The sequence below is a fragment of the Episyrphus balteatus genome, chromosome 3, assembly GCF_945859705.1.
Source record: "Episyrphus balteatus chromosome 3, idEpiBalt1.1, whole genome shotgun sequence".
NCBI lineage: Eukaryota > Metazoa > Arthropoda > Insecta > Diptera > Syrphidae > Episyrphus > Episyrphus balteatus.
In genome coordinates this window covers 50,536,947-50,561,886 of record NC_079136.1, presented here as the reverse complement: position 1 = coordinate 50,561,886, position 24,940 = coordinate 50,536,947, and the positions used below count along the sequence as shown (strand labels likewise).

The window sequence follows — 24,940 nt, the reverse complement described above, 5'->3', positions numbered from 1 at the left end:
CTTTTTTGAAACCCGTAACGTAAGGATTTTTGATACATACAAACACCTGTCACATGTCCCAATTTCTGAAATTTCAGTTCAGTGGACTGAACGAAATTTAAAATATTAAGCGAGGTGCTCATCAGTAGCATAAGGATACACATACACTTTTTTTCGAATCAAGAAATTTAAAATGAAACAATAGAAATATCTACTACTATTATCAATGGATATTCCAACTGTTAAGAAGGGGATTAATTTGTTTATGAAAACGGAGATAGATTTTCTTTATTTAAATCATTTTTCTTTACTTTTTGAATATTATTTATTTACAAAAATGCTTAAAACGATTTTCTTTAATTATAAACAAAAAAGTCCGTTAAGAAAACAAAGAAACTCATATTGTATACAAACGCATTTTTGATAAAAATAGATATGTATTAAATGCCATTTTGGAAAGTTCAATTTTATTGATGTAAACACAAAATCTTTCTTTTAGCGGAAATTGTTATTAGCGATGTTATAAACCATTAAAGTTCTTTCAAACCCATTATATAAAATACTCATTGCCTTTTTTATCGAGATTTACACCTATTTGCACACGAAACTCTTACATGACTTTTATATGTTTAAAAAAATCGTCCACACACAGTTACTTATACTACGTTTCCACTTACCCTGAATCCGATATTTAGCTTAGTAGATTTAGCATAAATCTCGAGTTTTGTTCTAAATCTCGGATTGAAAGTAGGTGAAAACTTAGATTTAGGGTAGCTGGACCCAAATCTGAGGTTGAGTGAAGTAGATTTAAAATAAATCTCGAGATTTATTCTAAATCTACTTAGCTAAATCTCGGATTTAGCGTAGGTGGAAACATAGTATTACGAATAAAAATAAATCTCTTGGCCAATTTGCCACGAAAGATCATTGGATCTGCCAAAAAATCTCTGATTCAAATATAAATACTGCCTTATCTTACGTTCAGAAGCATAGTGACACAACTCAAAAATAACGATTTTTCATATTCAAAATCACTTTTTGAATTGCGACACTATCTTTCTCAACGTGCGAAATGCATGCATGAAGAAACGCGGCTACAGAGGCTAATAAACTGGTTTTCTTGAAATACGGAGAAATAATTTACTTAAATGCTTATTTTGAATAACTCCAATATAACATTTTTGATTCATTCAAATATTCCCGATCTTAAGATTTTGATTAAATTCAGTTCTTTAATTAGGTTTTTTATAGCCTTGAACTGTAGGAGGAAGTACGCATTTAATTTTGTACTAACCTAACTTGCAACTAAGAACATACTTACTTATTTTCAAAAATTTCAATTTAAAAAAAAAAAAAACAAAAAAAAATTATTAATTTATTTGTATAGTACGAAAAAAATATATTGTTCAAGAAATTTTGCTTTTGTGATAACATTAAATAATAATGTTTATTCGAGATTTCTAAAGAATAACTTGTTAGTTTGTGTGGTGTTAATTTTCAAAGTGATTCTCAAAACTTAAAAAAAGTCATTTTCATTACTAACCAGATACTATTATAGGTACTATTGATTTATTGAACATTTATATATTGATAAATATATTTATATATCGAACCAAAGTAAGAACAGTTTTGAGATAAAAACAAATCCAGATCAAAACAAAAGGTATCTATGTTCTTCAAAATTGTTTTTTGTTCATCAATTTTCCGCGAAATTGTTTAATTAAATAACAAGACTTGTTAAAAACTAATTATTATTATTATTATTCATTGGGTCAATTTTCCAATAGTTGTTTCTGATTCATTTGTTCTGTAATGTTGGCGTTCCAAAGCCTATGCTGGGTGCAATTTTTCCACTGCTACTATCCAACGATTCTCTGAAAAAAAAATTGTATTAAAACAATTATAACATTTTTTAGGGGTAAATAAAAGCAAAGTGCTACAATGGGACGGTATTGTTTTTGTTTACTATTTTTTATATCTTAAGATATCGATTCCAAAGACAATAATTGTATATTTGGGTTTAGGTAGGTACATCGTACATGTAAGCCTACATTTTGGTTAACAAATTTTGTGGTAGTGCTATACTTTAAAATAGATTGCAAGATTCCATATAAACAAAAAAAAAATAATATTCACACAAGAAAACATTGTTATCCGATTCTGTCTGATGAAACTTGTAGATCACAAAAAAGGTAGTTGAAACCCGATAGTAAAATCCTACCCATTTGAAGACAGACATACATATACACAAGTAATTGGCAGAATTTTGCATTAGACACGCTAAAAAAATTATAACACAGCAGAACAGTTTCAAGAGAAACATAATACATATGTAACAAAATTGTCAGAACAAAGAACATAATTATTTGACTGTTTTCACGAATCTGGGTTTTACTGGCCGTGTAATGAAGGCATGCTAGCAAGGAGGTGCAATTTTGATTAGTTTAAGCATAGATCTGACAAACATTTTTGTCAAATATAAGAATTAAAATGTTGAAAACTTTGCATTTGAAAATAATATTAAATTTTTGTAGGTACTTTATTAATAGAAGCACCTGACTCCAGGAGCATTAACAATAATAATTTTGACTATATGCTTGTAGGACCTTTATAACTTTTAAATGCATGCTGCACGGCACAAGTCAGAAGGAATAGAAAATAGGAAAGATTATAGGAAAGAATTTTTTGTTGCATTCTATCGATAAAAAAAATAACTTGTGAAAGCAAATCACAAAGACAACATTCTTTGACTAACCTTGCTTTGGGATGGTCTTGAAACCATCGTATGATTAACACTATTTACATGTGGCGTTGTCGCACTGCCCGCTCTTGCTCCTATACTACTCTCACCAGCTTGATCATGTTTATTTTTTTTCTTTATCAAGAGCAGATATGCATCATCTGGATCAAACTTATTTATAAGTTGTTTAAACTGAAAAACTGAAAGAGAATAAATTCTTTTACATTTATCATAAAAAACATATGTACATACATATAAATAAATCTTTCTCATCTTCTGGATTTAAACAGACATCACTTGATTTTATGACCAATTCCTTAATTTCTGCAATTGAAATTGGGCACTGTTTTCGTCTTAACAATTTTTTGTAAAATGTTTGTGTTATTTGATATTTTACCGTCTTCTTAGCCTGTAGGGCGTACATATCTTTCAAATACTGTTTCAGTATACACGCCCACACTGACGTTATACGTTTCCAAATGTCGCCAATAACCTCGGGTAAACGTTTAAAGAAAACATGTGGATTTTCCTCATGGTCTTCAAGAATATCGTCTGCATTTTCAGCAGGTTTGACATTCTTTGAATGTGGCTACTAGATTTTATAAATCAGATCAGAGGGGCGCATCTTGAACAACATAGGTACATTGTCAGCGATGTAGAGCATCTGACGGAGTGTATTTTGATCATCAAATTGCTTGATTAGTGTTAAGACTAAGCACGTTGTTGATTTTTCGATTCGTTGCACTTTCATATTAATCTCCTTTAGCCTGGGATCTTCTTGATACGCTCACTATAATAAAATGTTATTTGTTATTTAAGATTCTTGGAATCTGTACCAAGAGTATATATGTTGCAATCAGCATAAGACGTACTAAACCTTGTCGCAATAGTACACTCATCCTTTGCAGCATAAAGTCTAGGATAGCTTGCACATATGTATAATTGAATGATTCTGTTGGCCATCATTTAAAATCTTCTTCCTTTTTTGTTTTTCCCTTAAGAAAATGCTTAAGATTTGTTTATAAATAAAAAGAAAAACTGATGGTGGCGGCTTGCAAACATAAGTCTATTGGACTCTTTTTTTCTGAAGCACCTTAATGCATTTAACACAACCAACGATGGATAAGTTCCGTAGGTTTTAGCACTTCCCATAAAAGGACAATAAATAATTAACAAAAAATATTTTTAGAAAATTACAGACCGGGATATAGGTATATTTAGGATGTACATAAAAGTTTGTCGAGAACTTTTCTTTTTTTTGTTTGTTTAAATAGAAAGAAACGCGGGAAAAAATGTGAAATAAATTATGGGCTGTCAAAAATTTTGACGTTGTTTGGGACAGATTTTGTTTCATGTGTGTTGGTTTTGTGTACGTGTATGACAGATTTTACTACGTTACATAACATTACGTCGCGTAACGTTAAATATGTGTGTAAATTGTAATTGTTTATAGAACTGTCATTTTTTTCACATTTTGTTAATTATTTATTAAACTATGATTCACCAAATTCTAAAATTGATTAACCAAATTTCACAAAGCGATTTCCGATCGATTGATACCAAAAAACCCTATTTTTGTTACTATCGTTTGCTAACTATACGCCAAACCTTAAATTGTTAATAACTTTTAAACTAGGATTCACCAAATTCTAAAATTCGTTGACCAAATTTCACCTAATTCTCACCTAATTATTTGCATCAAAATTTTTAAAAATCGTGAAAACTCGCTGCTAACTATACGGCGGTGGTTACGACCCCTATCCATGCATATCGCGTTACAATGTATAAGGTATAGGAACAAGCACTCCATATATTATATCCTTTAAGGAAATATACAAAAGTAAAAAATTTTTATTTCTTTCAAGCGCTATTTGTTTTTGGAAAAAACTACAAATATTGTTTTTTAAAATAAAGAATAAGCTTTTTGCATCATTATTTATAATTTTTTGGTCGGAAAAACGGTCTCAAAATGAGTTTGAAAATTTCCACTTTTTGACTTTTTGTCAAATAAAACAAGGTATTTTTTATGAAAATCAGGGGTCGAACTACGGCATACGTACGTTAACGTATTGACGCTTTATGTCTCTATCATTTTCTTCTAATTAAATAGAGAAAGCAATAGTCAAAACGTTAACGAACGTATGCCGTAGTTCGACCTCAGTTTAAAGTTGGCTTGGATAAAAAAATTTTACGATTTCAACCCAGATACAGAAATTCGAACTTTTAGGTTCTGCCCCTCCCACCTAAACGGGGGGAGATAGACCCCCTCCCAAAGAAAAAAATGTTTGTATTGAACTTCTCTACAAAAACCCGTTATCAAATCCTGGCGCCAATGACGAAAAATATGGAATTTTTGAACTTTGACAGCTTATAAACTCTGGAAGGTTTAACCGAGTTACATGTTTTATACATTGTTCAAAAGGTAAAAATTTGACGAAGCTAGGTCAAAAAAACCCCTAACTCCAGATTTTGGGGATTTTAGGGACTTTTTAAATACCGTTTCGTAATCATCAGTGTGACTAGCTCTACAAAAAGTGATAGGTCTCCGCCCGCGTATATTTTGAGTGTAACACCGTGTTATCTATATGGATCAAGTGGAAGAATAAAAAACGGCCAATATCATCAAGTATTCTGTCAAAGTCAAAATAAAATAAATGCAAATTAATTTAAAATGAAGAAAAAACGAAAGAAAACAATTTTTAACACAAGAATTAAATAATTTAAAAGTTAAAAAACCGTGAACATTGCTTTTGGAATCAAGAAAAATGCACAGAGGACAATAAAAAGTAAATAACAAATGAGTTAAAACTCTCCAATTTTTCACTAGAGCTGCGAACTGAAAAACGAAAAGCAAAACGAAATGTTTAATTCAAGATTTAGTTATGTTTTTTTTTTTTGTATTTAAAATTTCGTTAACGAAATCTTGACCGAAAAATTTCGTTTTGTTTTTGTCGACTTTGGAGACTTGAACATTTTTCGTTTCGCATCAGCATCGTAAAAGTCTTTATTGAATAAATTTTAGCTCGGGTAAGTTTTTGAGGCCCATCAGTTGTACAAACGTGCGGTTCAGCCTCGGATCAGAAATTTAACTCGTGGATTTCGGCGGATTAGCTGTGGATCAAGCATGGATTTATGGACATTAAGCCCGTGCTAAAACTTAGCTTTACCACCGATTTCAGAAGAATTATATTGTACAAGAGTTTTATGTGATATAGACTGATTTGTACTCTGAAAAGATTTGATTATAAGTGGATTTCACTGCATTTAATTCCCCATCGTGCGATGATCCAATTTGATTATTTTTTCTTTCTCTCATAACACCACCGTACATAAAGCTCGCAAACAGACCTAGTACTATTTTGAAATATTTTATTTAAAACAAACAGATCAAATCATAACCTATGCAAAATCTGCCAGACGTCTAGTCAAACAGTACCGGGAATTTGTCTAGATTAAAAAAAAATTGTTATTTTGTGTTTTGCTAAATAAAAATAGAAAATTATTATTGTGAAGCATTTTTAAAACATTAAACTCTTGCATAAGAAAACATAAAAAGTTCATTATACATCGATCTAATTCAGGTACTTGAAATAATTCATTTTTATTTGTTGCTTAACTTCAATTTTTCTAATTCAAAACAAATTCATTTTTGGTCAAGTTATGATTTCAGACATCGACTTGAGTCTGCATATATTTGAATTAAAATTCACAAAACTTCCCTTCATAACAGATTTAATCGGTACCATTAAAAAGAATTCTTATTTAGGAAGCCAAAATAATCTTGTTAGGTTTAAAGGTTACTCATCTTATTCATCCGTGACCCTTATTTTTCCGAGGGTTCTCAATGAAAGAACTAGCTCAAATAACCTTCATTCATTTAAATCCCCATCATTGTAATAAAACAACTTTCTTTTGCCCATGATTCTTTATTTACAAACTATTGTTTCTTAAACAAACTATCAAGACCTACTTCGATGCCTTTGCCTATTGCTTCTTTCACGGCTTTGACTACGGCTCCTTTGTCTCTCTCGTCTTTCGTCATTTCTACTGTCATATCTCTTGGCAGGACTCCTGCTTCTTTGTCGGCTCTTTTTTGATTCCTTCTCAGACTCACTTTCCGAGTCTGATTCTCCCTCGGATGAACTTTCATCCGAAGAACTCGATTCAACCTTTTTCTTCTTTTTCTTGGATTTTTTCTCCTTTTTCGATTTCTTTTCCTTTTTCTCTTTTTTCGATTTCTTTGTTTTTTCCTTTTTAACTTTAACTTTTGGTTCCTTTTTAATTCCTGGCAAAGAATCCGAAATTTTCTTTTCACTTTCAAGTTTGATATTTTCTTCTGGAATTTGTGGTTTCGGAGCGCATCCTTCCATATACAATCGTCTCGTTTCCTCATCGGTTTTGTCGTTTTCTTTTGGCGGTTTGTAATCGGAAACATGATCAACTCGTAGTGACCTATTTAGGACCTATTATAAACAGACATTTAAGTGGTAATCAATATTTCGACTTGTAACTTACCTTGACTCCATTTAAATTGTCCACAGCCAAAATTGTAGATCGTTGGTCTTCGTAGCAAATAAAACAGAAACCTTTTGACTTGCCAGACAATTTGTCACGTACTAAATTGATGTTAACAATTTCACCATATTGAGAGAAAACTGCAATTATGTCTCCTTCAGTTAGATCAAAAGGCATTCCTCCAACAAAAATCCATGCAGAATCACGATACATGTCGTGCCAAGAGGATTTGCCGCTTCGCTGGAGATCACGTTCGCTTAGTTTAAGGACATTTTTCATATTTCTATAAATAATAAGGTGATAAGTTTAATTAAAGAATTTTGTTAAAGAATTTCTACTTACGTTAGTGGATTCATTTTGGTTGGATAATTTTTATTTTGAAAAAGTTAAAAACGTAAAAAACGCTTGTGACCAAACAAAATCAATCGAAATTCGAAATGACAAGAGAACTCACAACTTTGATTTGACATGACACCTTTTTGGCAATCTGACTGATTCACAATAGTATTAGGCGCGTTTCAAAAAAATACATTTCAGTTTTCAGAGCACTTAATAGGTCTGTTTGAGTACTGCTGTGAGTAAGAAGTGTAACTTGTACATGCATAACTTTTTTTTTATTGATTGGCCAAGAAAGCAAGAAAAAAAAACATTTTAATTTTAGGACTTTTGCAAAAATTTTCAAACGTAATTTTGTATACTTTTTCTAGTGATGCAGAAAGCTTATTTTTTTGTCTAATAAACAATTTGTATATTCTTTTTCACAAAAAATATGCGCTAGCGAGAAAAAAATATTTTTACTTTTGTACTTTTGCAAAAAGTGATGAATGTAGTTGATAGCCTGTTTTCACTAGAGCCCAAATGAGATAATTGCGCTAATTATCTCATTTCGAATGTCAAATTCTATAGAAAAAAATTGATTTCGAAATCTGAACACACCTCATTTGTGAAATTATCTCGTTTAGGCTCTAGTGAAAACAGGCTATAAGGCTTCAAGCCTGGTACGCAGCTGAAGCGAAACTAAATTTTCCATACAAAGTTAGCACAACGAAATCTTGAACGAAATTTGGGTCTATTCGGCTAAATCTTTTATTCTGTTATGAATTTCCAAACAAAAATCTAATCTGTCAAAAAATCTTTTATGATTTTCATATTTGCATACCCAATCTGCTATAAAATCTTTTACGAAGTTCGAACTGTAAAAAATTCTTTTACGAATCTCATTTTTGGTACTCAGCAAGCTTTAATCTGTTATGAAATCTTTTATGAATCATAAAAGAATAAAAGACAGATTTTTGTTGCTTTTATCATAAAAGATTTCATGAAAGTAGCAAATTTTCAAAAAAAGTAGGTTTCTTTTTTTTTATTTATAGCTTTGTTTATAAATAATTGAAACGGTAGTAATTCATAAAATACCATCAAGTAATTAAAAAAATAAAGTTACTTCAGATACGACGAGTGACTAGGACAAAACTAATGCAAAACTAAAAGCATCAACAAAACACCAAGATTACTTCACCCACTATTCCGTCATCATTCAAGCAACTGCCACAATGAACGGTCGTCCTCGCCTCGACCGACGTTGCAATCCAATTTCATCTACAAGAACTACTACGTCCTTTGAACAACTTTTTCACTTGATATAAATGAAATTAAAAAACACCATGTTTCAAGTTAAATTATAATTTATTTCATAAATTTACAAAAAAAAAAAAAATAGGGAAGTAAATATTGTAAATATTTTGCGATAGGGGAAGATGCACGCGAATCTATTTATTTACTTTAATTTTATAGGAAGGAACACTATTTTGCTGGGTACATTTCGAGAAAATGGAATTCACTTTACTTCCCACATTTTGATTTGCTTTTTTTTTCTTTGGGAATGACAGATGATAAAAGATTTAAGTTCTGTTTGCTTTGTTTATAGCAGATTTTCTTTTTCGCAGTTTCATAACAGAATTTTATAAAAGTTCGATCTCCTCAATACCAATTATAAAAGATCTATTATGGTTGAGATCTTTTATCAGTCATAACAGAAAATTCATAGCAGAATAAAAGATTTGGCAGAATAGGCCCAATTATCTTTTTTTGTTTGTTTTTGCTTTAAGGTATAACTACAACGGCCACTTTTTGCAAAGTGAAATTTTTCAAATTAGTTTTGTGACCGTTTTTCCGAGCACAAAATTAAAAATATTGATGCAGAAAGCTTATTTTTTCAGCATTTCTTGTAGTTTTATCCAAAAACAAATAGATCTAAAAAGAAATAAACAAAATTTACTTTTGTAAATTTCCCACTTTTTCACTTTTTAGGTCATTGTAGTTAAGGCTTTAAAACTTATTTTCTCATGTTTTTTTCGATATGCATTTTGATGTACGCTGTTGACTTTGGAGACTTAAAAATTTTTCGTTTCCCTTCACCTCCCAATTAACACATCAGTTTCGGTTAAAAATAACCGAAGCTCCATTTCAGCTTCTTTTTACTTTACTTTAGTAAGGTTGTTGGGCATGGAAAAAAAAGAACGTTATACAAGTTTGACCCTTTATAATATTAATATAAAGTTTAAGTCACTGGTCACAGAATTTTTGCCACAAGAACCAAAATATACTTTTCTGAAGGTTTTCGAGTTGCTGAACTCAAATCCGCAATCGGAAAAATTCTATTAGATTCCGTTCTTGAAATATAACCTTTATAAAAAAACCCTTTTTTTGCATTTTATAACGGTAATATTTCAAGAACGAAGGCTAATAGAATATTTCTGATTGTGGACTCGAGTTCAGCAACCCAAAAACCTTCAGAAAAGTATATTTTGATTCTTGTGGCCAAAAAAGTTTAATTTGGTTGGCCAGTGTTGTTTCTGATTCAAAGACCGCTACTTAAATTTTAAATATCTCGGGCAATAAAAGATAACTCGGAAAGATTCAAACGTTTTTTGAAAGAATAAAACTAGCTATTATAGGCACCGTTACAAATTTATTCACAATGAATTACTCCACATAAAAACATAACCTCGAAAACAGCCAAAATTACGTTTTTTGACATTTTCTAACGGCAATATTTTAAAAACGAAGTCCAATCAAACTTTTCTGACTTCAGATTCAGATTCAGCACCCCAAAAACTACTAGAAAAGTATATTTTGGTTCTTGTGGCAAAAACCTTGACCAGTGTTATCTGCGACTCAAGAACTCAAAATTACAACTCAAGTATTCGACTCAAATATACGACTCAAATTTATGCCTCAAATTTGCTACTCAAATCTGCGACTTAAGGCTTGGCCACACCGGAGGGTACGCGGTAGCGGTACGGGTAGCGGCAACGATATTTGTATTAAAAAAATTCCACACCCGAACGTTGATGTGTCAGTTTGGAATTTTTTCCATACAAATACCCGTACCGTTACCTGTACCTCTATCGCGTACCCTCCGGTGTGGCCAAGCCTTTAAAGGCTTGGCTACACCGAAGGGTTCATGCGGTAGCGTTACGGGTAATTGTATGAAAAAAATTCCAAACTGGAACATCAAAATTCAGCTGTGGAAATTTGTTCATACAATTACCCGCACCGCTACCGCATGTACCCTTCGGTGCATGCGAGTCGAGATCTGCGACTCCAATTTATGACTCAAATTTGCGACTTATGTCTACGACTCATATTTTTAACTCAACTCTAATCTAGTACTCAATTTGCGACTCAAGTCTGCAGATCTGAGAAACAGATTAGAGCCGCAGACTTGAGTCGCAGATTTGAGTCAAGGACTTGAATTGCAGATTTTGAGGGAAAAAGTTCTTTTGTAATTTTATCAAGAAGTGGCCAAAGTAGTGAATAGGTGTGTTTTTAATTACAACCGGTCTTAACTTGACAAAAAAAACGCAGTCTGGGCTAAGCAATTTACATGTTAAATACAACAACACCTTAGCCCTTTGGGCTTAGTTGTTTAGCCCGGAGATTTCTCTGGGCTTAACTTTTTGAAGAGTTTTAAATCTGTGCTACCAAACTAATTTTTTCATAAATTGTTTAGAATTTGTTTAAAAACGTGAAAACTCACGTTTGGAAGGACAAAATGTATTAAAATAGTTTTGCTAGCATACATTTTTGTATCTCTTTGTAAAACATATATGAAAAATACAAGAAAATGACGAAAGCGAAAAATATGACAACTCTAAATTTTTGTTGTGTCTGCTGTTTTCGGAACATTCAATATACAGTGCTGCCAAGATTTCAGGTTAAGCCCCGATGCGTTTTTTTTGTCCAGTTAAGACCGGTGGTAATAAAAAACACACCTAATGTCTATGTCCATTTCTAAACTTTCAGAAAACTAAACTAACCCAATTTAAAACTATTGACAGTAAAAAAAGACCAATTCACAATCACAAATTTCTACCACCAGTCTGACAGTTCAATACGAACATGACCACTCAATTTTTTTCGGCGAACTATTTGTTAAATTCTCTCATCTTAAAACATATTTATTAAAGGTATTTAATATTTACGCAACTAAAATTAGTCTTCCTTTTATTATTTTATTCCAAACTGTGTAATTTAACTTAACAACAATTTTTTATTTTCAGTTGTTTCTATCCCAAGCCGACTGTGGTCGATGAAAAAAAATTTTTTTCTTTGTCTACGTGAAAAAAAAATTCTTTATAAAGAGGTCGAACTGAAAATTTTGTTTGATACAAAAAAAAAAAAAAACAACAATTTTGAGTAAGAATTAAATTTAACTATTTGTTCGAGTTATAAAAAAAAAACAAAAACCGGCAATAATAATGTCCGATAAAATAATGATCCGCGTCCAATCGCCGGATGGAATCAAAAGAATTGAAATTCCAACAAAATCAACTATTAAAGATCTTTACGAGTCTATACAAAAATCAATGGTCATTGAAGATGGCTTTGGACTATTCAAAGAACGTAATTTTACAAACGAATTAGGTCCAACTCGTTCACAAACTATCAAATCGTTTAATCTAAAACATGGCGATATGATTTATCTTAAACAAATGGCTGGCACATCAAAACAAGCCACTGCTAGTGTACCCCAATTTCCACCTCACAATAGCAACTCCACTGTGACCCATTCTAATTCTGCATCCAATGGAATAGTCGAAGATGATGTTGATGCAATTCTGGCCAAATCCGATGGCCGAATTCAACGCGGTCGCGATACCAAATTGTGTCGTCACAATATGAATGGTTGCTGTGTGCACTGTTCTCCTATTGAACCCTACGACGATGCATACCTCAAGGAACAAAAAATCAAACATTTATCTTTCCATTCGTATATTAGAAAACAAACGTCTGGCATTGATCGTGGCAAATATATTGCTATTGACGATATTAGTTGTAAGATAAAGCCTGGATGTCGGGAACATCCTCCTTGGCCTAAAGGAATCTGTTCCAAATGTCAGCCATCGGCTATAACATTGAATCGACAGATTTATCGTCATGTTGATAATGTCATGTTTGAAAATACGACAATTGTTGAGCGTTTTCTAAACTATTGGCGCTCCACAGGTCATCAGAGAATGGGTTTCCTCTATGGAACATATGAAGCTATTACTGATGTCCCTCTGGGAATTAGAGCTAAGGTTGCTGCTATCTATGAACCACCTCAAGAATCGACTAGAGATTCAATTAAATTACTAGAAAACGAAGGTATGTATGTATTATTTTATTTAGTAATTTTTTAATGTTATATTACCTACAATTTTAAAAATAAGTATGAATACAGGCATTACAAAACCAATAAATATTTTATAGATTATTATTTTTTTAACAAACGTTGATAAAAGATTTTTAAATCTATTAAGATTATTTTTATTCTTTATTTCTGTGATGGTTATTCATTAAACAATTTAAAGCCAAGATAAAAGAGAATATTTTGAAATCTGGTATTTGATCTTAAATTATAAGGTTGCATGTCTCCCACGTAGTTTATATTTGATGTCAAATATTTGGGAACCATATGAAGGGTCCAGAGGAAAAACAGCATAAGTCCATTCCAACTCATTTCGAGAAAAACGCATTTTAAAATTCTGTTCTCCATACAACTTAGTACTAAAAGCACAAATTTTATTTAATTTTCCAGCAAGGCTTAAATTTGTTTTATAAAAGTAAGGAGCCAATTAGATAGTGCTCAGTAAATACTACAAGACCTCATCATTAGTTTATTTTTGACAAAAAGTAGAAATGTGCCGTTTTTCCCCTGGAACCTTCATATCATGTCTAATTTTGAATTAAAGATAACTCGTTGCTTAATACTAATCCATTGAAGACAAGATAGCATCAAACGTACCGACGCACATAGGAGTATTTTCATCAAAAACCTGGCCACAATTATTTTTCGTGGTTTTTTTCTGTTTCTGTTAAAAATGAATATTTCTACAAGAAAAAACAATATAAACCTAATTTTTGTTATTTTTATTTTTTCATCAAAAACTTATAAATTTGATTAATGGCCTATACTCCGCCTGTCGACATTATTTTTCTCAAATTTTTTTCCTCATCCCCCTAATACGCAATTCTCTGTTTCTTTTCTCTCTTTCCCAACCTAAATTAAGATCACCCAAAATAAAATATACTAATAACATCAGTAAATCTAATTTAAAAATAAAAAACATTGCATAAAGTAAGGAGTATTTTCTATCAGAAAGTGAAAAACTAATTGACCCTCAATTCTCTAAAGAGCACGTTAGAGCACCCAATTTTTGTTGCATTGGTTTAAGTAATATATAAACTAACTCATAAGTTTCAATTCATTGCAGAATAATGGGTATACTAAAACAAAATCATTAAAGTTCAAATAATAACTTAACAAAAATAACAAGTTTTTATATACTTGTTCTAAGCCCGAATTGAAATAGAGAACACAATCTGATATTTCCAAAACTGTATTAACATCGTTAATAAATATTTTTTTTTAGATTTCTATCACAACTAGAGATTGCAATCCCGGGATTCGGGATCCCGGCCCATTTTTTTATCCCAAAAATGCCGGGATTATAGCTCTCCAATCCAATCGAGATTGGTGGCTAAATATTCGCATACAAAATATGACACAATTCTGCAAAAATATGTAAATATGGAACATGGGAAATAACTTTCCTTATTACTTTATTGCAAAACAAAGTGAAATAGCCTTCTTGCGATGATTGAAAGCTTTGCATTTTAAAACAGCATTAAAAAATCGCTTATCGATCTGAATCACCCCATAAGGTTTGAAGAAACAGATTTTGGTTTAATAAATGAGACCATTGAAGTACTTTCTCCAAAAAAATAAACAGTTGAATCTCTTAGCCGTTCTGATTCTAACTTGTGTACAGCTGGCTGATGGTGCTCTTAAATTTCTTTTAGCAGTTAGAGTCAAAAATTTCAACAAAAAGTTAAAAATTGAAGACAGCTTTAATTAATCGCTTGAGCTTGCGGCAGCGAGCAGAGTTATCTGGTGTTCTTGCTTACCAACAGAGCCCAAATAAAATTTAATTTTCGAAAACTCAAGCACAGAATTAATAAATTTATTTTCAAATCCTAACAAAATAAAATAATGCAAATTACATCAATTTTAAAACGTGTTGGTGCTGTCAATATTCAAGAAAATGAACCTGTTCTCTGTTCCAAGCTGCGAAGAGAATCTTTCCTTAAAAAAGAAAAATTAGAAAATGAAATAAAAATAGTCTCAAAAACATAGGACCCCCACCAAAATATAGAAGCAGCTGATGAAACGAGAGATGCTGCTTTTTGAAGACGGGATAAGAGGAAAATACTTAGAGCAGGCACATTAATATTTAATTAACGAGTATCTATTAAAACCGGGCGTGCATTTTCTGCAGCTTAAAGTTTTGTAACAAAATTTAGAAGCTGACTTGCAGACAAAACATTGGATAATACACATGGCCTTATTTTGAAGTTTTTGAAATTGGTTTATCTGTTCATTGTTACCTAGAAATAGAATTGTTGAACAAAACTCAAAGTGAGGTTTAATTAAAGTAAAATAAATATTTATTGCACATAAGATAGTAATATTTTTTCGTATTCTTTTTTAAAAAAAGCTAGAAATTACTTTTAAAGCTAAGATTATGGGCAAGTATCACCCCCAAATATTTTATTTCATTTAATTGTTCAATAGTAGCCCAGTAATTTTAGGCATTTTTTACCCCAATCTGCGGCAAAATTCCTACTGGGCTCGATTTTGGTATAGACGATCGTTACGGCGTTGTTATGAAGATGTGAAAAATCGACATTGATATCGCGCCGGCGTTAGAAGTTATAGAGGTCAAAAGGTCACGAAAATCAGTTTTTCGGATGTATGTCGCGACCTGTTGCTCGGAGGTCAATAAAGGTCTGTAAAAAAATTGTTTGTCATAAAATTATCTACAAATAGTTATTATAACAACGCTGTAACGAAGGTCTATACCAAAATTCAGCCCAGTAGGAATTTTTCCGCAGATAAAACCTAAAATTACTGGACTATAGGTTCACCTTCAATTGATAAGTTTTAGTTTATTATATCCTCACTACCAGCACCATGCATTTTATTTTGTTTATATTAAGTTTGAGTTTGTTTACTTGTAGCCATAAAACTTAAATCAATCAAATCTGGTTTTATATTTATTAGGAGTTCATTTATTTTTTACCACTTATGAACACAAGAGCGTCATCAGCAAATAAAGATATTTGTGAATTCTTTAAAACTTTTTGTATGCCATTTATGCAGATCAAAAACAGTAATGGACCAAGTATAGTACCTTGAGGTACACCAAAATATGTTTCTATAGCACTTATGTTCAATTATATTAACGCAGGTTTTTTGTGTAGTTTCGGATAAGTAGAATTTGAACCAATTAGGTTCATTACCATTTACACCGTATATGGACAATTTGTCTAAAAGTCTATCTCGGTCGACCGTTTCAAAAGTTCTTTGAAAATCTAAAAACACCGCAATAATTTTGTCCATTTTGGTTTTGGCATGATTCAATTTTATTACATACAGTGCTGCTAAAAACATTCCGGATTTTTTTGTAATTTTCATCAATTGAAATTTTATAACACAAAACTGGAACAAAATATTGTTTTAATATTTTTTCTAGATCATTAATATATCAGTCAAGGAATTTGAACACAAATTAATGTTCTTTAATACATTCAAAAATTTAAAAAATTGAAAAATGAAGGAAAGGCAGCATTTCGTCTGTGCAAAACTAACCGGATTTTTTAAGGATTTCAATTTTCGCTGTTGAGGCAACGGTTTTAAGCGTCACTTCTGTAAAATTTTTGTTTGCAGTGACAAACAAAGTTGTTAGCTTTGTGAATTGTATAAATTACTTAATGGAATAACGGAAAAAACGCATTATAGTCACAAAATTCGTAACTGAGTCGTAGAACACTTTCAAGCCGAAATAAAACATAATGTTATCCCTTTGGAATGTTGTAAATTGCAACGTCAAGTGAGTATGATATCGTCAAAAAGTAAAAAAGAGAAAAATCAGTTGAAGCAGATCACTTGGGTGGATGCCATAACAAAATATCCTTAAAAAGTGATGGGCGAATAAAGAATTTTTTGATATAAGATCCCTTTGCGGCTTCTTAAACGATTTGTGAGGAGCTTAATCTGCCTTCAACATCAAGTACAGTAAAGAAGGCTTTCAGAGACTTGGTCTTAATCTGTCTCCACTCGGAAAAAGGCCATTCTTTAATACTAAGCATTGTCTAAAAAAGTTGGCAATTAAAGGATCTTTAAATTTTAAAATAAAAATACTTCATCATTGTTTTATTTACAAAAAATCATCTCAATTGCTCGATAACAAAACGGAAAAATATGTTTTTCAATGATAAAAGCAATTTTAACTGGGTCTATTCCGATTGTAAATTGGCAGCCAGGCTCTCAAACATGGACATGTTTAAAACCAAAAAAATATGCTCCCTACCGTGAACACAGCAGAGGATCAGTGATGGTTTGGGGGTTCTTTCAGCTACAGGCTCTACCCCGTTACACAGAATCAACGGATTTATGGATAATTTTCAGAATGGAGAGATGTTGGAGTCGATAATGGCTCCATAAAAGGAGAAAGAAGTGCCTTTACATAGGCTCTTCCTGCAAGTTATGATGCCAAAAATTTTTAAAAGCTCGTAAAACAGCAGTTCGGGGTAGACAATACTCCTGACTTGGAATAGCCGGAACAAATTATCCGACCGAACCCGATTGAAAATTTGTGGGCAATCTTTAAGTGACAGGTAGAGAAGAAAAAGCACACCTCAGCAACTAACGTACTTGCAGCTTTGAAAAATGACTAGGAAGATATTCCTAGTTCTATTTTAAATAATTTGGCCGAGTCCAAGCCTCGTTGGTGCCAAGCAGTTTTCGAAAACAAAGGTTTCTGAGCAAAATATTAACTTTGAACATTAACATTAATAAATCCGGTTAGTTTTTCACAGCTGGAATTCTGGCTTTACTTCATTTTTTAATTTTTAAATTTTTTGTATGTGTTAAAGATCATTATTTTTTGTTGAAATTGCTTAAGTGATATATGAACGATCTAGAAAAAATATTAAAACAATATTTTGTTCCAGGTTTGTGTTATAAAATTTTATTTGATGAAAATGACAAAAAAATCCGGAATGTTTTTAGCAGCACTGTATATAATTTCTTTTCGTTTGATTAAGTTTGTTTTTGTAGATATTCCTAATATTTCTGTAACTATTTCAATCGACCAGCCTATTAAACATGGTCGCCTTTCGGTAGGACTGAATTTTATTATATTTAAGAGTTCTTAGTTCATTAGTAAACCATTTGTTATTTTCATTAATTTTTAATTTTAATTTTTTTAGGTAGCGAAGATGTGGATGCTGTTGCCAAGGCATTGGGATTGAAAAAGATTGGCTGGATTTTTACTGATCTCATCCCAGAAGATCCGGCAGCTGGGACTGTCAAACATATTCGGGGTATTGAAACGCACTTTCTAACAGCACAAGAATGCATAATGGCTGGTCAATTTCAAAATAGTCATCCAAATCCATGTAAACATTCTTCGAATGGAGTTTTTGGATCGAAATTTGCAACTGTCTGTGTGACAGGTGATAAAACAAAGCAAGTTCATATGGAAGGATATGCTGTTTCAGCTCAATGCATGGCTTTGGTTCGAGATGATTGTTTAGTACCAACAAAAGATGCACCCGAATTGGGTTATATTCGTGAATCGACAGATAAGCAGTATGTTCCTGATGTGTATTACAAGGAAAAAGATCAATACGGGAATGATGTTCAACGTTTGGCTCGTCCATTGCCAGTTGAATATTTGTTGGTTGATGTGCCGGCTTCGACACCACTTCAACCACAATATACTTTCACTCAATGTGATAAGAAGCGACCGTTTCCAGTTGAGAATCGTTATCTAGACGGTCATTTGCAAAATTTCTATGCACTTAGTTCGTACTTGTCGCTATGGAGAGAGGATGAATTTTTAGAAGCGATATCTGATTTTCATTTGTTGATTTATTTATATAGAATGGATATGTTGCCGATGAAGGCACATATGCAGAGTCTTTTGGAGGCGGTTAGAACTAAAAATACAGATATGGCCAACGAATTTAAGAAAAATGATGTTTGGAAGGAATTAGAGTCGTTATTTGCAGCTAGTTCAGATGGATCTGGTGGAACGGCAAGTTATCCATCGGCATCGTCTGAGGCGCAAGGTGCTGAAACGTCTACTTGGACGTGTAATCATTGTACGTTTATTAATCGTGGAGATCTTAGTTCGTGTGAAATTTGTGGCTTACCAAGATAGATGTTTTTTTTTTCAAACCGGAATTAAAAAGAAAATAATGATGATGACATAATTATAGATTTAACCAATCCAATGTTTTTTTGTTTATTTTGAATTTTATATTAAAAAAAAAGCGATCTGATTTATGTAATTTAAAAAAAAAGAAAATTATGTAGTTTTCATAATGTAGCTTTGTAAAACCAATTCGGCTTTTCATTAAAAAAAAACTCAAAACAATTGGAGCTTCAGAGAAACAACAAATAATTTTTGTTTTGGTGTTTTTTTTTTCATTTTGTTTGTATTTCAGGGTAAATCTTATGGATTTAGTTTGAAAGCTGATAGAAAGTTAAAGAAAATGAGGGTGGATTTGACTTCGAACTTTAGATAAATACAAAAGTTACGGGACTTTTTTTGTTGTATAATGGTTTGAAAACATGAATATTAATTTTCAACACTTTTAATGATTAGGTTCATTTATTCTAATTGAATTTAGATTTTGGAAGTACATTTTGATTTTTTGCATACTTAGTAGTAGAGCAATTGCAATTTTTTGTAAAGGAGCAAGACTTACAGTTATGTTGTAGCTTATTTTCAAAATCGGCTCTAATGATTGTCATTAAATTTTTTGTCGGGAATAAGGTACTACTTTAGAATTTCAGATTTTCGTAAGCGAATAAACCGATTAAAAAAAAATGTACACAAATCATTCAAGAACTTTTACAAAATTTTCAAATAATGCATCCTTAAATCCATATTAAAAAAATTTACGAACGAGACGCATTTTATGAAACGGAGCGAAGGCGAATAAACCTTTAAAACTCGCATGTTTCTAAGTATGTCAGACGTATTTAGCCCCCAATCTAAAATAAATAAAACATTTCTATCTCTATCAGCTAGTTACGAAGAATAAAATTTTTTATTTTAAATAGAGTGAAGTTAAAAATTGAATTATATCAGCTAGGTTTCATATTTCCAAATTCGAATTGAAATCATTACAAATTTCAATTTAATTTCTATAACTACTCAACTTCACTTGTATATGGAACCTAGCTATACAACTCTTTTTTAACGTCGTTTTTGTTTGCAAAGACAGTAATTTAAAATTTATTCTAATGTTCCCCTTTAAAACTTGTATTTATTTACATGTTTATGAGATCTAAAAAAAAACCTCAGTTATTGAAATGAAATCAATAATTTAATAAAATGAAAACATTTGATTTAGCTCAAGAAATTTATTTTCTTTAGGTAGATTTCAATTTGAAAATTATATATTTTACAACAATAATAAATGAGCGTTAAACATTAAATTAAATAGAAGAACTAGATTGAAAAAAATTATAAAGGATATTATAATAATTATAAGACAAGAACACATCATTTGGACAGCTTCTTAGTAGCAACAGCATCACCGCCACCATCAATATCCTCAGTTGGTTTGCGTTTAAGAGCATTTCTTGTTTGTGAACGAGTTAAAGGTCTCCCCACTCCATTTTGTTTTATTTTTGTATTGATATTCTCTTTTGTGCTACAACTTTGCACCGAAACTTTACGAGGAGGTTTAGACTGTTTCACCATTTTGGTTACCAACTCTTCTTTTTTAGGACTCGAAGGGACAACTTTACAACGTTTCGAGTGAATTGTAAGCGATCTGCAAGTTTTAAATATTTTTCTACAATTTGTACATTTCATTGATTTGATAACCGTTAGAGGAGCATCATCTGAATCAACATCTGATAAAGATTCTTCTTGTTCTGGTTCTTTGCTTGGAGATGGTGATTTTGCCTTAATTTCCTCCTGTGCAACCTCTTCAATAGGCGGAGGTGGTGGGGAAGGAGTCTTAATGCGAACCTGATGTGGAGGATTACGTCGAGTGTGAGTGTGAAGAGTGCGACGTTTGCGTTTAAATATTTCATCCAACTCGGGTATTTCAGTTTCTGGATACAATTGATCGTCGTTGTTGTTGGAGTCCTTATCCAGATCCAACTGAACTTCGAATACTAAGTTATCAGCTCCAGGGATTGTATAAAGTTTCTGTTTTCGACGATGAGTTCGCGGACGAGGTCTTTCCCTTATCATTGGAATCGAAATGGAACTTGTATCGAAATACGATGCTAGGTCAAAGGTCGGACGTGATGACATAACTTTCCGAGTACGCAAAGGACGCAAAACCACAATTTCAGATGGTTGAATGAATGCTCTTCGAGGAACAACTCGAGCCCAGTCGAAAAATGGTGGCTGCTGTGGCACAACTCGTTTAAATGGAGTCTCCTCCACGGGCTGTTGTGGAAGAACCATAAAGTTTATATTAGCTTCTGGAGCTTGTGCGAACTGTAAATTATTGTTTTGTATTTCGCTTTGCTGAATTGTATGGTTGTTTAGCATTGCTGGAGGAATTGTACATTGAAAGTTATTGAAAAACTGCAAAGGAGTCACCGGCAAAGAAGACTCTAGTTTTGTCTCTTCGGGATTTGGATTGATATTGATCGTTGTTGGAAAACTCTCAGAAGAAGGAACAATTTCTGGAATCGCCACTGGTTCTGGCAGTGGAGAGGGTGGCTTTGTAGGAATCGGAGCTAGCTGTGGAATGTCTTGAATATTGCTCAAAGCAGATGGTGGCAATGGGAGATATTCTGACCACTGACTCAGCGGTTGGAGGAAATCAGTTTGATTTGAAAAGTTACACTCAGATGTGTAATCTTCTGGCTGGATTTCTAAATCAGGCATATGATAAAATGCCGTAGGTTCCAAAGGCATTTGGGATATTGCATTATTGGCTGCAGCCTGCTGCATTTCTATATTATTGTTCATTTTACAGATATCGTCAAGGATATCATTGAATGAACAAGGAACATCACAAGATCTATAAAACAATAATTTTGTACATGCACATCAAAAAAAAAAAAAAAACTTCTCATCAATACACTCAGCGAAATAATTATAAGGATAATTTTATTTGACTCGCCTTAAGATATATAAAGAATATTAGTTTTTATTTCTTTATAAATAAGAAAACTTATATAAGGGGGATTGTTTCCAACTATTTGTTTGTATTTAAATCATTAGAATAAAATTAAACAATTATTTTTTCCGGTCTGGAGCTGATAACAAGTAACCAAAAGAGAGTGAACTAACATTATAACGATTTCATAAATTATGTTAAGGTTTTAGTCATTTCAATATCAATGACATAGACTGAATTTGGCTAAATTGGCGCTTACCATGAAGAGTGGCTGTCTAACCGAGAAATAGCTGGAGTATTAGAAAGGGCGAAGAGTGTGATAACACCAGCACACAAAAAAAAAAGTGGCATGTACTCTGTACCAGACCTACCTACCGATATGTATTTGGACCCGCTGAATCCGATTTTCAAGTCCGTTTGGCCCGGTCGCCCTCCAGTTTTGAGCTGTGAGTTACTAGTATATCAAGTAATGCATTCGTAATTAAAAAGTTGAGATAACAATTTTCCATGATATTACGATGGTAAAGAATGCGAAAAAAATGGGTCTCGAAATTCCGTCTGTCCGACTGTCTGTCTGTCATTCTGTGAGGATGTCTGTCGGTCTGTATAAGGAGCTACAGCCTAACCGGATGGCAGTTTTTGGATCCCGTACAGAGGGGCTTTTGGAATTAATTTTTTTGGACCAAAAATAACGGTATCTGTCATAGGTATACCAATTTTTAAAAAGTTTAATTTTTTAGAAATCGGCCCCTACTATTTTTATTACAAAAATCAAGTATTCGTTTTTTTCAAAAATCCTTATTAACGGTACCTCTTATAGAACCGTTTTTTAAATTTTAAACTATCTTTCAAATTACTAGTTCTTTATACAAAAAAAATTTATTTTGGAGAAAATAATTTTTGGATTTTTGAAAAATCAAATTTTTAAAAAATAAAATTTTCGAAAACGTGATATTGAATTTTTTTGAAATTTTAGTTTTACGTGTTGATTAAAAGTTTCTACAAATGGCATACCAAATTTATTTTAAAAATTTTTTCAAAAAGTTATTTATAAAAAATTACTTTTAAAAAAAGGCTATAACGATTTTGAAAAATTTTTTTCTAAAAATGCATCTTTATAAAAGAAATTAAAGTGTATACTTTTATGGAATTCAATTTCATTTAAAGAGTTGTATTTTTACATTTGAAAAAAGAATTGAAGTTTTTTGTATACCAAATTTGTATCTAAAAAAGCTTTTAGTTCAAGAGCAAATTCGTGCGACCCCGTGGTGTATTTTATTTTTTTGTGCGCCGGTGTAATTTCATTAACAAAGTCGATAAGTATGGTTACCTTAAACGTTCAGGAAGCAAGCCTTTGATCGATAAGACAGCCGAAAGTGACATTAAAAGTAGTATTTGTCTTGAGAATTTGACAGAAAGAAAAGTTTTCGAAAAAAAAGGACTTGGAAGTGGGAGAATGACGAGAGCACTAAATAATGGAGGTAGATTTAGGTTATTCCTACGAAGGAAAATGTGGAAAACCGGCACTCTTGAAAAAATATATACTTGCCCGCTTTCGCATAGATTTTGGGATCAAGAATTGAAAAAACCCTACGTTCAGCTATTAGAAAAAGTTTTATTTGGTTGGTGTATACGGTATACACACCGATTTTCCATCCCATCGAAGAGAAGGCCTAAAAGTAGAGTTGGAAGAGATCGATCAATTTTTGTTCAAATCACGCTACTGAACTAGTTCTGAACTAGTCTTTTTAGTTCAATTTGGTTTATTAAGTCCATTCTTCTAAAAAAAGAACTAGGCGTATAAGAAATTCTTTTCCAAATTCAGATGTGCAAGAAATTCGAACTTTATGAGATGTTATGTAATGTACTACGAATTTACTAAGTAGCAATTGAGGATATTGCAATGTTTGGTTGTTTAGTGTATCTCAGTCAAAGCAACAATTCGATTTTGTTGGTGAAATGACATTAGAGATAAATTCCCAATACAATGGATCGAAAAAAATTCTTCTTTGCTAATCGTGAACTAAATTGCACCAAGTATGTGAACTAAGTTCACTGAAATGAAATAGTTCATTGAACTAGTTCGTTCGCGACACGACAATAGCCTACCTACATGTTTATCTCTTGGCAAGAGCGCAGAAATAAAAAAAATAATATTCTGCATATATATATCTAAAGACTAGTCAAATGAAATTGTCCTTATAATTATTTCGCTGAGTGTAATAACTTCTTACCTTATTGCTTCCATTGAAGTTTTAAGCAAACTGTCTTGAGCTTCCGATATAACACGATCTACGTCTATTGATGAAAGGTCAGGTTTCATTTGGAAAATATCATTCCCATGGGATGTTTCACTGTAGCAAACCAAATCCATTAGAAATGGGTATCATATTTGTTTGGAAAAATTTATATGAAACAACTTACGAAGTTAGAGCTGTTGCTAACTCTTCGATATTGTCCGATGATAATTCCATTGTGCTTTAACTTATTTTATTTCTTTCTTTTTAACTTGTAAATTAAAGTTGTTTTTTTTTTCTATTATTTTTCAAAACAATTAACTAAAAGAATATATTTCAACAACAAGAAAAAACATGAAAAATAAGGATTTCGAGAAGAAAACGTGAAATGAAAATTAATAAAAAGTAAAATAACGGATATATTTCATTTGTTATTGTTTTTGTAATAACGGTAACGTCGACAAACTGTCAAAGTCGAAGGTCAACTGTTATACCAGATGGCTTTTTTGTTATAACGAACCTAAGGTGGAAACACAAATATGTAGGCGCTGCAAACCATTGATATCTGTAATACACTGAGCTTTTAGGGCCAGTTATACAAAAGTGGTTCAGCCTTGGTTCAGGAGTTCAACTTGCCCATTTCAGCGGATATGCTGTGGTTCAGTTTTGGTTCAGGCATGGATTTGGCTATTTTAACATTCTATGGACCTCGAATCAGTGGTATACCTCAGCTTCACTACCGATTTCAGAAGATAAA

At 32.0% G+C, this 24,940-nt stretch overlaps 4 protein-coding genes across 6 annotated transcripts; 1 reads left to right on the top strand and 3 right to left on the bottom strand.

Moving 5' to 3' along the window:
* Positions 1-1,647: 1,647 nt before the first annotated feature.
* On the bottom strand, positions 1,648-4,401 carry LOC129916729 (uncharacterized). Of its 2 annotated transcripts, none has more exons than XR_008772529.1 (5): positions 3,592-4,401; positions 3,117-3,509; positions 2,972-3,043; positions 2,735-2,919; positions 1,648-1,853 (listed from the first exon to the last, which is right to left on the bottom strand). XR_008772529.1 is itself a non-coding variant. In XM_055996838.1 (5 exons), exons 2-5 carry the CDS (start codon positions 3,141-3,143, stop codon positions 1,839-1,841), a joined length of 318 nt encoding a protein of 105 aa, XP_055852813.1. In that variant the 5' UTR covers positions 3,144-3,509; positions 3,592-4,399; the 3' UTR covers positions 1,648-1,838. The 2 variants fall into 2 exon arrangements, 1 of the variants encoding a protein (XP_055852813.1); XM_055996838.1 differs by having other exon boundaries at positions 2,972-3,062; positions 3,592-4,399.
* Positions 4,402-6,168: 1,767 nt separating this feature from the next.
* Positions 6,169-19,153, top strand: LOC129916699 (nuclear protein localization protein 4 homolog). Of its 2 annotated transcripts, none has more exons than XM_055996799.1 (3): positions 6,169-6,300; positions 11,797-12,883; positions 18,053-19,153. In XM_055996799.1, the coding sequence occupies exons 2-3, from the start codon at positions 11,995-11,997 to the stop codon at positions 19,006-19,008; spliced, it is 1,845 nt and encodes a 614-aa protein (XP_055852774.1). In that variant the 5' UTR covers positions 6,169-6,300; positions 11,797-11,994; the 3' UTR covers positions 19,009-19,153. The 2 variants fall into 2 exon arrangements, with proteins under 2 accessions (XP_055852774.1, XP_055852773.1); XM_055996798.1 differs by lacking the exon at positions 6,169-6,300 and adding an exon at positions 11,575-11,703.
* Positions 6,675-7,709, bottom strand: LOC129916727 (RNA-binding motif protein, X-linked 2). The gene is made up of 3 exons (XM_055996836.1): positions 7,577-7,709; positions 7,235-7,517; positions 6,675-7,182 (listed from the first exon to the last, which is right to left on the bottom strand). The coding sequence occupies exons 1-3, from the start codon at positions 7,588-7,590 to the stop codon at positions 6,679-6,681; spliced, it is 801 nt and encodes a 266-aa protein (XP_055852811.1). The 5' UTR covers positions 7,591-7,709; the 3' UTR covers positions 6,675-6,678.
* A 1,040-nt stretch (positions 19,154-20,193) lies between the features above and the next one.
* Positions 20,194-24,619, bottom strand: LOC129916701 (uncharacterized). The gene is made up of 3 exons (XM_055996807.1): positions 24,371-24,619; positions 24,181-24,300; positions 20,194-21,847 (listed from the first exon to the last, which is right to left on the bottom strand). Exons 1-3 carry the CDS (start codon positions 24,418-24,420, stop codon positions 20,362-20,364), a joined length of 1,656 nt encoding a protein of 551 aa, XP_055852782.1. The 5' UTR covers positions 24,421-24,619; the 3' UTR covers positions 20,194-20,361.
* Between the last annotated feature and the right edge of the window lie 321 nt (positions 24,620-24,940).

Bases quoted from the DNA above. Each gene is read 5' to 3' on its own strand.
- LOC129916729 (XM_055996838.1), bottom strand. From the start codon at position 3,143: ATGTACGCCCTACAGGCTAAGAAGACG. The intron at 3,063-3,116 runs GTAAAATATCAA...AGACGAAAACAG, and splicing joins CCCTACAGGCTAAGAAGACG to TGCCCAATTTCAATTGCAGA. The intron at 2,920-2,971 runs GTATGTACATAT...ATTCTCTTTCAG, and splicing joins TGAGAAAGATTTATTTATAT to TTTTTCAGTTTAAACAACTT.
- LOC129916727 (XM_055996836.1), bottom strand. The intron at 7,183-7,234 runs GTAAGTTACAAG...TGTTTATAATAG, and splicing joins ACAATTTAAATGGAGTCAAG to GTCCTAAATAGGTCACTACG.
- LOC129916699 (XM_055996799.1), top strand. From the start codon at position 11,995: ATGTCCGATAAAATAATGATCCGCGTCCAATCGCCGGATGGAATCAAA. The intron at 12,884-18,052 runs GTATGTATGTAT...TAATTTTTTTAG, and splicing joins TAAATTACTAGAAAACGAAG to GTAGCGAAGATGTGGATGCT.
- LOC129916701 (XM_055996807.1), bottom strand. From the start codon at position 24,420: ATGGAATTATCATCGGACAATATCGAAGAGTTAGCAACAGCTCTAACT. The intron at 24,301-24,370 runs GTAAGTTGTTTC...GGTTTGCTACAG, and splicing joins TTAGCAACAGCTCTAACTTC to TGAAACATCCCATGGGAATG. The intron at 21,848-24,180 runs GTAAGAAGTTAT...ATTGTTTTATAG, and splicing joins ACTTCAATGGAAGCAATAAG to ATCTTGTGATGTTCCTTGTT.